This window comes from Phocoena phocoena, chromosome 2 (genome assembly GCF_963924675.1).
Source record: "Phocoena phocoena chromosome 2, mPhoPho1.1, whole genome shotgun sequence".
Lineage (NCBI taxonomy): Eukaryota > Metazoa > Chordata > Mammalia > Artiodactyla > Phocoenidae > Phocoena > Phocoena phocoena.
The window spans coordinates 12,257,940-12,271,288 of NC_089220.1; the positions used below are offsets into that span (position 1 = coordinate 12,257,940).

A 13,349-nucleotide genomic window follows, 5' to 3' on the forward strand; every position below is an offset into this window, starting at 1 on the left:
GTCTCCCTCATTTACCACAAACAGGCTAGATCATTCTTACAAAGCTTATTATCCAACCTCCTCTGATGGGCCACCTTTAAAAGAAAGATTTTTGGTATCTTGTAGCATCATATTGAAAAACACAAGTAGCATATCATATCCGATATGTAATATTTGTCTATCAAATCCCCAATCATTCCAGTAGCATTGGGCACACTGTCTGAGCCTCCAAGTACAATAGGACATGGTTAAACCAGCTGGTCCGTTACCATGAAGATAATTATGTTCCCAGATTGGAAAGCACAGTTTCTCTCTGCTTTCCACACCACTTGGCCAGATCCACCTTCTAAATTCTGTTGCTTACAATACTCCATTTCTGGTACCAGTTCTATATAGTCAAGATTTTTCTCGTCACAAATGAAGCAATCTCTCTTTGTTAAAAAAAATTTTTTATAGACAGACTGATGTTTTACGAAGATTAATCTGGCAATGTTATCATGTCAACATGGACTGACGGCATGGAAAGCTGTTAGGGGAGCTTATTTATACAAAGTGGGGTATTAAAACTCACAATAGCGGTAACAAAAGTGGAAGAGAAAGAATGAATGTGAGAGAAATTATAAAAGAATTCATAGCTTATGGGACTGTTTCTTAAAAAACAGATACATCCTTAGGTCACTGGGAGGATGGAGATACCTTTAACTTGATCTATACCCTAAAGCAGCTTTTTAATCCTTTATCTTGTCCTGGCACTTTCCCCCATTCCTGCCATCCTGTTTTCATTCATCTCTACTTTCTTCTACCTCCAAAGATGATCTTCCTTCCTACTTCACTGGGAAAACATAAGCTTGAACCACCTTACTCTCCATATGCCCCCACTTCTACTTGTAACAGGTATGGCACCCATCTTTGCCTCTAGTCTCAGAGAAAAAGACGACTCCATGTCTCTGTCAACGATCCTGTTTCCCCTCTAGGAACTTGTTTTTATTAATTAGCCATTCAGGCAGAGGAAACATTTTGAATATACAGAAACTTCCCAATGTCAGCACTTGTACAGAGGATTTCTAAAGAGAAGATAGTTTGGAAGAGCCCATGCTTATTCCCTCTACCTTGAAAGTACCTTCTCCTCCTTCCCTTATTCTTCAAGATCCAGCTCAGGAAGCACATTACCTGATAACTCTAAGCGGTTAGGCACTTCTAACCATGTTCCTGCAGCACTTTGCCTGTTCCTCTGTAACTGAACACAGAATGTTTTCCTGCTGTGTAAGTGTTCTACCTGCCCACCTCTGCCACTAAAGACATAGGATAAAGGAATAGGATATAAATCGATTTCCTATTCCCTATGTATCATGTGGAAATTCACCACCTGTCAAATTGTCGAGAGACTGTTCGTAAGCTTTGTGGAAGCTAAATATCTATATCAGTCCGGATAGAATGTTGCTAAATGAGTAACAATGTCTCCACCACTGTGGGAATCATGTCAAGTTCAGGGTTTTGAATTACTGGGTTCAGAAAGCTTAAAGACTTTGCTTTTTCTGTTGCAGATTTATGTTGACGAAGCCCCTCTGCCATTTCCAGGATCCACACTTATTGCCCTCGCAGCAGCTGTACTGCTAGGGGGATTCCTTTTTATAGCATTTATGTTCCAAATACGTAACATCCACCCATGGGATACATGCAAAAAATTGATTAGGACAAACAATGTGAATTCAACAAATATTACTGCTAATTAGCTGGCTCATCGATTGAAAATCTGAATAGTGAACAAATGGTAATCATAATTTTCTCTTTATTTCCTAGTTTCATTAGACAACTCCTAGAAAAAAATATATTTAAATGTTAATGTAAAAACTCGCTAAAATACTATAGAATTACCGTTTTAACTCAAATTGCTATTTGTCAACATGTTTACCGTTCCATTCTCTTATTTTGAATACATGGAAAATTTCTTATGTCAACACTTATAATAGAGGATTTTACTTGGTTTTTAGAAAAATACAAAATGATAACCATCTCTGTGTGGAATGGGTTTTCTGTATTTTTCAGCTTTTGTTGACTGGAGCCCATTCTGGGCCTTGCCCTTTTCAGATTGGAATATGAGTAGAATGCAATCCTGCCAGGGAAAGTTGGGTGATAAAGGAGGCTCCTGTCCATGTGTGCTTTCAGAGCCTCATGGAAATTAAAGATGAAACCATTTGGGTTTCTTGAGGCAAATTCAAAACCAGACTGTAACACCTAAAGAGAATGAATTGTGGGGTTGGACAAACACGGGGTCTGGGTGAGGTTCTTATTTACAAAACTACATGCAACATGTAGAATTCCAAAAGATTCACCTCTGTGTACTCTCAGAGCACCTGTCCCCAGGTAGTCAGAAGATGGCCACTGCATTTGGAGATCAGAGAGTGACACCCTCCTGGAAAAGCTCAGGAGGAGCCGCAGACTGCTCTTGACAACATAGGGAGAGGCTAGGCATCCAGTCCAGGAGAGCCCAGCTCTGAGAACTGTAAACAGTGGCCGTACCTGTGTATCATGAAAGTTCTTTTGAGAGGCTAGTGGGCAAGGTAGATCCAACAGTTAGACTCCGGAGCCAGACGTCCCAGGTTTGCCACTTCCTAGATGTGTGACCTGAGCAAAGTATTTAATTTCTGTGTGCCTAAGTGTTTTCACCTGTAAAATGGGGATAATATTAATACTTACCTAATAGGGCTGTTGTGAGGGTCAAATGAATTAATACCTGCAAAGTAATCAGAGCAGTGCCTGGCTCTGTGAATACTCTTAAGTGTTAGCGGTTGTTGTTAGGTTGTAAGTGATAGAAAGCCATTCTTACTAATTATAATAAAAAGGGAAATTTATTGGAAGGATACTACAGAAAGCTAGAAAATCAAAGCAAAATCTGGACAATCAGTTCTTGTCCATGGGGAGGAATGAGAATCATTCTGGAGACCTAGGAAAACAGGAGTTTGTCAACACCTCAGAACATCACTTGGGCCAGGGCTCTAGAGATAAAACATGGCACAGAAGTTAAAATTGTAAGCTCCAGAGTCTAACAACCTGTGTTTCTTCTTTTAATAAACTTTTGTTTTAGAACAGTTTAAGATTCACCGAAAAGTTGTGAAGGTGGTACAGAGGGTTCTCGTATAACCCACACTCATTTGTCCCTAGTATTAATGTCTCACAGCCTGGTTTTTATCTAGCTCCATCACCTACTTGCTGTGTGATCTTGGGAAAGTTATTTAACCTGAGATTCTGTACTGTGGTCTATACACGTCATCTTTTGGCTATTTGAGCATGTAGATGCATGCCGTGTACACATCTGTCTTCCTGTGTGTTCAAAGATGCCCCTGCTAAGAGAATTCACTCTACATGTAACCACAAATTCATTCACCTCTCCCCCCAAAAGACACCATCCAAAGTCATATCTAATGATGGGGTCTAGAAGTAACGTCATAGAGCCACTGTTCTTGGGAGTCCAGAATCTCTAGGTGCCATCAGTTTCTCTCCATTTCTGTTGAAAAGGAGGAAATGGTGATGATTATTATACTTTAGCAAAACTCAAGAAATGTGAATTATTTATGACCCTGTAACTAACGCTAAAGCTGGCATTAGCTTTATCTCTCCACCACACATTCCATGTGCTGCCCTGCCTCTGAAGAGCACCTCACCTGATTAGGATCCTTTGCCCAGAAGAATGAAATGTCTTCATTTGTGAAGGATCCGAGCCTTTGGTAAACCTGCCCTTTGGTAATCAGATATCTATTACTCTGTAAGTTAGTTTCCATTGATCTTTATCCGGGGATATCCTTGGTAGTAGAAGTTTGTGGCCTTGAATCCACCTAATTGATCTTGGTCCTTAGTGTGTTATAGCATCTCTATTTTTCCTCAGTAAGGTTGATTATCCTCTGTTGTGCCTGTTTTCTTAATACACCAGGAACCAAAAATGGTTACACGGATGTCTTGGTTTCCAATTCAGTGGGATCATTATTGCTTTCACTGGTATTTCTACACTGGTTACATAGGCCACGTGATTATCAGAGCTCAAAGTTTAGAACACAAAAAAGCAAAACTTTTGGTAGGTTTATTAAGTGAAATCTAAAAATAACCGTTCACTCTCCACCCCTTATTTCCCAGATGAATGTGTTCTAGCTAGCAAACATCCCTGTATACTGGGGATTTCCAACATGGAACATATATTTCATCCAGCCAGAGAAATCGCAGTGTCCAAGAGACCACTGTGCATGAACGTTCAGTAGGCTTCCTTATATCATAAGACCACCTGTTTCTGGATGACAGAGTAACAGTAATGCAATGAATCCCCAAAACATCCACCCATTGCCTCACATCTTTTTGTGAAGTGAGCTGAGGATAGGGCCAGAGGCAAACTGTGAGGGATTAAACTGTTTAGAGTCCCAACGTGCTGAAAAGATTATTGTGTCTCCCTATGGGTAATAAAAATTTAAATGTTTGATTATAACACAGCACTTAAATATACGTGGAAATTGGAATAACTTCTTTCCAGATTTTCTGATTGGAAAATTCTGAATAGGGCTTCCCTGGTGATGCAGTGGTTAAGAATCCACCTGCCAATGCAGGGGACACAGGTTCGAGCCCTGGTCTGGGAAGATACTACATGCCACGGAGCAACTAAGCCTGTGCGCCACAACTACTGAGCCTGCGCTCTAGAGTCTGCAAGCCACAACTACTGAGCCCGCATGCCACAACTATTGAAGCCCGCATGCCTCGAGCCCATGCTCTGCAACAAGAGAAGCCACCGCACTGAGAAGCCCACGCACCGCAATGAAGACCCAACGCAGCCAAAAAAAAAAGATTCTAGTTCCCTAAGTTCAGGGTTCCTTTCAGGTAATGCAACTCACCATATGTGCACGTGTCATCTGGTCCGCTTTGTGTTACCCTGGGGCTCAGGGTGCTGCGAAGATGCTAATACTCTGGCTACTGCTGTTGTTGAGAGTAATAAACAGTCCTTTGTTTTGCCTCAGGTGTCTTCTGTCCTCACCCAGCATTCCCAGAACTACCTCAGTAGTTAGCAAGTAGGATAAAAATCTCAGATCCTTCACAGTTCTTGGCACAAACAAGGCTGAAATTTGTTCACAGGTCTGCTGGGTCATGAGAGAAGAGTAACCAATTTGTACTGCAGCCTGAGTTGGGCTAGGTCCCACTCAAAGCTGTCCATCTTTGAACCAAAATTATTAGAGCAGGAATTCTAAATGGTATGCGGTATGTACGGCCTCACATTTCCAGGTATTGTTTGTCTTCCTGGTAGGGAATGCGTGGTGCTCTGGCCTGTTCTTTACTTTGGAATGGGAGATCCTCACAGGCTCCAGAATACTGAATTAATCCAAACTTTGCTACAGCATATTCTTATCAACTTTGATCTTCTATTTCATCACACATGAATCTTACCAAGATGTCTTAGGAAGTTGTTTCTTTATGCTCTTCAGGTCCTTGCAACATAACGTCTTATTGCATAATGAGGTGATCACCTTGCTCCCCACTAGACTGGGACACGGAGCCAGAGTGGCGGAATAGTAACAGTGTACTGCTACCCAGCCAGGGGAAGGCCTGTGCTTGACACGGAGCAATATGCCAGGGCCCTCAATGGTTGTCTCTGTACCATGATTACTGTGCCCACTCTGCTGTCCCTATAATGAGCACACAGGGCGTAGTCATCTCAGGCACCTCTCATTTCTATCAGTATCAGGGATCCGGTTTCCACCTGTGTCATCTTGAGAAAGTTATTTAATTCCTCTGTGTCTCAGTTTCTTTGCCAATATAATAGTTGTTACTTGCCTCATTTGATTGCTTGGGTTTTGAAGGAGTTAATATATGTAAAGTGCTTAGAACAGAGCCTTGCCCCTAGAAAGTGCCGTGGAAGTGTCAGCTATTATACAGGGAAGGTCAGGGAGCACATCTTAAAAGATTCAGATGCTTCTCTTTTCGATCTGCCCCCTAATGACAAGAAAGGGGAGAGAGACTTCTGGGTGCTGTCCGTCTTTGAACTCTTCTCTCTCTGCTGGGTCAGGTGCTCTCTGACCTTTCAATGTCACCTAGCGTGGTGCAGGTATTGGGCCAGATTTGCATTAATCAGTCCAGTCCCTTAGAACCCCAGCCAGCAGCCTTAGCTAGCATATCAAATACAGTATCACTGTGAGAATGAATTGAGAGTGATCACATGTTATATTCTTCAATCTTTGGTCGAGCATATTAGTCAGTTTTTACAGCAGTATCAACCCTCAAATCTCAACTCTCAGTGGCTTGTGACAATAAGCATCTGTTTCTTGCCCAGCGGTCTCTGGATTGGCTGTGCTGGTTCTGCACCCGCTAGGTCTGCCCCACATGTCTGTCATTCTGGAACACAGGCTAAAGAGCAGGGCCCACCAGGGCAGCTCTTCTAATGGCACAGGTCCAGACACAAGAGACCCAGCCAAACCATCTGAACTATATAAAGCCCGTGAGGGATGTACATCATGTCTGCTCATATTCCATTATGAGATCAAATCACATGGCCAAGCCCAACACCAGCAGGACAGGGTTGGTTACTACTCTCATTCTAGATGTCAAATATTAAGATCTCACTCTTACCTCATTGCTTTATCTATTGCTATGTAACCAACTCCACAATTTAGTGACTAAAAACAACAACCATTTTATTTGTTCAAGATGATAGCCTGGGCTGGACTTAGCTGGGTGATTCTGCTGGTCTTGCCAATGGTCCCTCTTGCACATCCTTCAGCTGGCACGTGGGCTCGTGGCTGGGCTCAGCTGGGCACCTGATTTATGAGCTTCTTTTAAAAATGTGAAAGAATCGGGCTTCCCTGGTGGCGCACTGGTTGAGAGTCCGCCTGCCGATGCAGGGGACACGGGTTCGTGCCCCGGTCCGGGAAGATCCCACATGCCGCGGAGCGAGCGGCTGGGCCCGTGAGCCATGGCCGCTGGGCCTGCGCGTCCGGAGCCTGTACTCCGCAACGGGAGAGGCCACAACAGTGAGAGGCCCGCGTACCGCCAAAAAAAAGAATGTGAAAGAATCAACAACAATGAATCAACAAGGTAAAACAGAAGCCCAATCTAAAAGAGGAAAAAAGAAAAAATAAAAGCCTTGGCTATGGGGGCGGAATTCGGTGGGGGTGGAACTTAGGCAGGGGCAAGGTTTAGGGTGGGGTGGGACCTAGGCAGGTGGGGGGGTGACGTTTGCGCGTGGGGTGGGGCCTAGGCAGGGTGACGGTGACGTTCAAGCGTGGGGCGGGGCCTCTGCTTAGGACCTTCGCAGAAGGGGAGAGGCAGCATTTGGAAAGGAGGGCCTCTGGAATACGGAGTTCAGGAGTTTGGAGGTAAGGCCCTGGGTGAGGGTGTGTGGGTGGGGTTTAGGCCCATTGTGTTGGAGGGGGACTCTGAGTGTAGAGGTGGGGCCCTGGGTGGGGGCGTAGGGGCGGGGCGTGGGCTCTGCATGGCAGGAGGGAGGCTCCGAGGGCAGAGGATTAGGCCCGGGAGCCCAACAGTCTCCCTGGTGCCTAAGTGGACAGGGAAAGCACTGGCCCCGTTCCCTTCCTTTCCTTTGTGCCCCTCCCCCACCATCTCTCCCAGGTTCTCCCCCATCGCCACTGGACCTCTAACCATGGGTGGATCCTGCTGGGGGTAGGAACTCCTCCCCTCCCCCAGCCACCCCTCAGGGGTGCAGGTCCCGGAGGTCCGGCCTTTACTTTTGCTGCCCCTCCCCTCCCTCCCACTCCCTCAGGACCCACGTGGCTGGAGGGAGCCTAGGAGGGCAGAGGATCAGGCCCAGGATCTCAACAGGCTCCTGGGGGCCCAAGTGGGCAGCGGAAACCTGGCCACGCTCCCTTTTGATCCTCTGCCCTCCCGATGGTTCCCCAGTTTCCCCATTCGGGCGTGGGATCCCTTCCCCTCCCCCAGCCACCTCTCAGGGCCACCAGACCCGTCCCGCCTTCACTTCTCCTCCCCCTTCACTTCCCCTCACACCCCACGTCCTACCCGGTCACTGGGGGCTCCTCCTGCCCCCTTAGGTGTCGGTGGTCCCCCACTGGTGCCTGGTGGGTGCCCTAGTTGTGAGGAGACGTGAATCCCGCATCCTCCTAGTACGGCATCTTGACTCCGCCCCCAAAAAAGTAATTTCTTATACTTTGTGCTCAATGTAGTAACAAAGTGAAAAGGAGGTGTTATTGCAGCAGAGAGGAAGAAACAGTTCAGTGATGTTTGAATTGAATCTTGAAGGATGATAAAGGTTTTGAGAGGTCAAAAACAGCAGAATGCAGTCAGAAGATAGTAACAAAGGAGTAGAAGAAAGAAATTCAGGGAAATGAACATTGAGCAGCCTTGTGTAGTACAGGAGAGCATGGTAGGATGTGTGCAAAATATTTGAGGCTGTGTATGGATTTGAATCTCTTAAGGGAACGCTTGTGCACTGTTGGTGGGAATGTACATTGTGCAGCCACTGTGGAAAATAGTATGGAGATTCCTCAAAAAACTAAAAATAGAACTACCGTACAATCCAGCACTTCTATTTCTGCTACTTATTTGAAGAAAATGAAAACACTAATTAGAAAAGATATATGTACTCCTATGTTCATTGGACCATTATTTACAATAGCCAAGATATGGAATCAACCTAAGCATCCATCAGTAGATGAATGGATGAAGAACATGTGATACACAGAGACACTGAAATACTAGTAAGCCATAAAAAAGAATGAAATCTTGTCATTTGTGACAACGTGGATGGATCTAGAGGGTATTATGCTAAATGAAATAAGTCAGAGAAAAACAAATACCATATGATTTCGCTTACATGTGGAATCTTAAAAAAAAAAAAAAAAGGGGCTTCCCTGGTGGTGCAGTGGTTGAGAGTCCGCCTGCCGATGCAGGGGATGCAGGTTCGTGCCCCGGTCCGGGAGGATCCCACATGCCGCGGAGCGGCTGGGCCCGTGAGCCGTGGCCGCTGGTCCTGCGCGTCCGGAGCCTCTGCTCCGCAACGGGAGAGGCCACAATACTGAGAGTCCCGCGTACCGGAAAAAAAAAAAAAAAAAAATGAACAAAGAAAACAAAACAGAAACAGACTCATAGTTACAGAGAACAAACTAGTGGTTGCCAGAGAGGAGGGGCTGGAAGGCAGTGAACGAAATAGGTGAAGAGGATTAAGAGGTACAAACTTCCAGCTCTAAAATAAGTCATGGGGATGTAAAGTACAGCACAGGAAGTATAGTCAATAATATTGTAACAACTTTGTATGGTGACACATGGCAACTGGTCTTATTGCACTGATCACTTCATAATGTATAAAAATATAGAATCACTATGTTGTACACCTGAAACTAATTTAATGTGGTAAGTTAATATAACTCAATAAAAATTTTTGATTAAAAAAAGACATTATTTACTTTCAGTTTGCATGTCTGAAAAAAGATGCCAAATGATCTAAGGTTTTCTGACAATGAAAACAGAAATAGGAGCTGTCCCCTGCTCCTATTATAAATGTAAACAACCTTGTGAGGACGCTTCTATGCCTCTTTTTCTGCTTGTGTGTCGTCCCACCAGCCCAGCATAACTGAGCTGAATGGCTTTGAAAGGAGTGATTGTGGGAGCAAGGGAATAAATGAATGCAGGCTCTGTTCTCAATGATCTTGTACTTTTTCCATGTCAATAAAAAAAAAAATTGTACTCCAGCATCTGTTAGAATGCCGCTGTATCTTCCAGCTTTCACTTGAGGTGGAAGGCCTTGACTTCAACATTTTTAGTAGGACCCATACATTTAAACCTCTTAATAAAGCGGCTGCTGTCCTACTCATCGAAAATATTCAAATTTGCCCTCAAACTGAAATCAGTTTTAACAAGTACTAATCACTCATTTGTGCATCCAGCACTAGTTTGGTATCTGCAGGGAAAACTGAAGAAGTCAGTCACAGTCATTGCCTTTGAGGAGTTTTTTAGTTCATTCCATATGCTAAACAGGGCTGTTCTCATGCATACTTTTTTTTTGGTTACACACGTCATTCCAGGTAAAAGATATAAGCATCACTGGAACACCTTTAAAATCATAGAGGAAGCGGGATCAGGGACCCACGGCTTGCGACCACATCTCTCCGCTGGTAACTCTCTGCTCCACGCTCAGTGACCATGGCTGTGCTGGCGGCCCTTCTGCGCTGTGGTGCCCGCAGGCGCAGCCCCCTGCTTTGGAGGTGGATGCAGGAAATAAGATATGTGGAACGAAGTTATGATCAAAACCCACTTTGAATGAAGTGGTCATAGTAAGTGCTACAAGAACACCCGTTGGGTCCTTTCTAGGCAGGCTTTCCTCTCTGCCAGCCACTGAGCTTGGTTCCATTGCAATTCAGGGAGCCATTGAAAAGGCAGGGTTTCCAAAAGAAGCAGTGAAAGAAGCATACATGGCTAATGTTCTACAAGGAGGTGGAGGACAAGCCCCTACAAGGCAAGCAGTACTGGGTGCAGGCTTACTTATTTCTACTCCATGTACCACTGTAAACTAAAGTTTGTGTCTCAGGAATGAAAGCTATCATGATGGCCTCTCAGAATCTTATGTGTGGACATCAGGATGTGACGGTGGCAGGTGGGATGGAGAGCATGTCCAATGTTCCCCACGTAATGAACAGAGGAGCAGCACCATATAGTGGGGTGAAGCTTGAAGATTTGATTGTAAAAGATGGGCTAACTGATGTCTACAATAAAATTCGTATGGGCAACTGTGCTGAAAATACTGCAAAGACGCTGAATATTGCACGAGATGAACAGCATACTTATGCTGTTAACTCCTATACCAGAAGCAAAGCAGCATGAGAAGCTGGAAAATTTGGAAGTGAAGTTGTTCCTGTCACAATTACAGTAAAAGGTAAACCAGATGTAGTGGTGAAAGAAGATGAAGAATATAAACATGTTGACTTCAGCAGAGTTCCAAAGCTGAAGACGGGTTTCCAAAAAGAGAATGGTACAGTAACAGCTCCCAATGCCAGCACACTGAATGATGGAGCAGCTGCTGTGGTGTTGATGACTGCAGATGCAACGAGAGGCTCAATGTTAAACCACTGGCAAGAATAGCAGCATTTGCTGATGCTGCTGTAGAACCTATTGATTTTCCAGTTGCACCTGCATGCTGCACCTGAGATGCAGGTGCATCTTACAAGATGCAGGATTGAAAGAAAGGTACTACAGTGTGGGAAATAAGCGAAGCCTTTAGTGTAGTCATACTAGCAAACATTAAAATGCTAGAGATTGATCCCCCAAAAGTGAATAGCAGTGGAGGAGCTGTTTCTATCGGACATCCAGTTGGGATGTGTGGAGCCAGGATTGTCGTCCATTGGCTCATGCCTTGAAGCAAGGAGAATGTGGTCTTGCCAGTATTTGCAGCGGAGGAGGAGGTGCTTCTGCCTTGCTGATCCAAAAGCGGTAGACAACTTGCGTTGTCTAAGGCAACAACCCTATGTAGCCAGAAAGGCCTGCTGTAATCAGGGTGACTGATTACCCTGGGTCAGCTTGTATGAAAATAATCTGTTTCACTTTTTATTATTTTCAACTCTCTTTAAAAAATAAGATAAAAAGATCAAATCCCAAAACCTGTTGAGATTACAAAATAATTTTTTCTTCTACTTTACAGTTGTTATAATCTTGAACACATTTTTGTCATAAAGCTATACTTTTAAAATACCATTGTGCAATATTAGTGACTTATAAGTAGCTAGAAGCTTCCGTTTAGAGAATAAATCTTAATTTACATTTTTAAAAAAACCATAGGGAAGATAGATAAGTACTTAGTATTTAGAGACACTTAAATTTTTAGCATAATGGTAAAACTTTAGGGTCATAACAGTAATGACATTAAGGCCCTTTGTTTTGATGATAGCTAACCTTATCCAGTTTGTGGCAACCAGCACTCTCCCTTCTAGAGTGGCAAAACATTTTTCCCTCTCTTCAATTCAGGACCTAGTGAATACATTAGTGTATTTAGTAGAGAGCTAGTGGTCCTCAGGATCTCAGTATTTACAATGAGGGAAGCCTCCTCTCTGACCTTGGGGAGGTCACTAGTTAATTATGCTGACTGTAGTCTCTTGGGCATGTTGGAGAAAAGGTGTATTTTTCTAATGGAAAAGTTCTTTTCCGGCAGAGGAAAAATTATGACCAGTCTTTCTGTCTTGTAGACTTGCAAATTGACCGCACTTGAACCCTTCTTGTGTTCCTTGACTGCTAACACACTGTTGAGACTGGCTAGCTAATATTTTATTCTGGATCTTCACAACTATAAATGTAAGTGAAATGAACCTATTATTTTCTTTTCTGGTACTATCTGTGTCTAGTTTTGGCATAAAAGCAGTTCAGTCATAAAATGAGTTTGGCAGTTTTCCCTCTTTTATGGAAGTGTTCATTTAAGGTATGGATTATCTGTTCCATTAAGATTTTATAAGCCCACCAATAAAATATCGATGGTAGGCCTCGCTAGGCTTCACTTTTCTTTCTACTTTATACAACTTCCTGGATTGATTTATTTTTAATTTTACTAAGTACTATTTTCTTAATCCCCGTTTTCTACTGCAGTGCCTTCTAGGAACGTTTCTTCTCTTGATCCCCTAGCTGACTGCTTTCTTCTTCAGCTATCAGTTTGATCATTTATTCCCATTATATTGACTTTCTTGATTTGATATTATTCACTTATTTGACAAATATTTATTGAATGTCAGACACTGTTCTGGACACTAATCTGTATAGACCTTTATAAGGACTCCAATAGATCTTTTTCCCTCAGTGACAGTAGTGACCTTTTGTCCCTTGGTTGAGCCCCTGTTTTATATTAGAACAGATATGTTTATTTGTAGTACTTCTGTCTTTAATTTTATTTTTATTCCATACTAAAAATACTTCTCTTTTTCCCTAATACAGAAATACCTATTTCAGGGTTGAAGTGCTCATTTTCTTTCATTTACTCGGAGTTTAGAAATAGCATATACATCATGAAGCAACAAAACTTCGGGATTCTGATAGTTTTAATTTTGTAAAATAATTTTCCTTTTGTTTTTTTTCCTAACTTGAGAGTGTTGATAACTACTTATTCACATATATCCATTCATTCGTTTAGTGATTCTCAATTTGTTTACTTAGCATGTTCTGTGTACCAGGCCACGTGCTGGCTGTTAGGGCTATAAAGATGCTGGAAGCGTGTTCTCTTCCCTTATAGAACCTGGAATCTACTGTGAGGGAAAAACATATAAGTTTAACCAAAATATTCAGATATGATGCCATCATAAGGAAATTGAATAAGTTAAAAGGAAAGGAAGATTTCAAGTCAATAAAATTAGCCAGGAGTTTAGGTAAGGGAAAGGCCTTGCCCTGTCTATACTTAC

General features: G+C 43.2%; 1 protein-coding gene and 1 pseudogene across 1 annotated transcript in view; both read left to right on the top strand.

The window, feature by feature from the left end:
- CATSPERB (cation channel sperm associated auxiliary subunit beta) overlaps positions 1–1,712 on the top strand; it is a 129,292-nt gene extending 127,580 nt beyond the window's left edge. The window contains exon 26 of the mRNA XM_065871639.1: positions 1,524–1,712. Coding sequence (XP_065727711.1) covers positions 1,524–1,712 — 189 coding nt within the window. The remainder of the gene's footprint in view (positions 1–1,523) is intronic.
- An 8,407-nt stretch (positions 1,713–10,119) lies between these two features.
- Positions 10,120–11,407, top strand: LOC136118331 (acetyl-CoA acetyltransferase, mitochondrial pseudogene; annotated as a pseudogene).
- Positions 11,408–13,349: the final 1,942 nt, after the last annotated feature.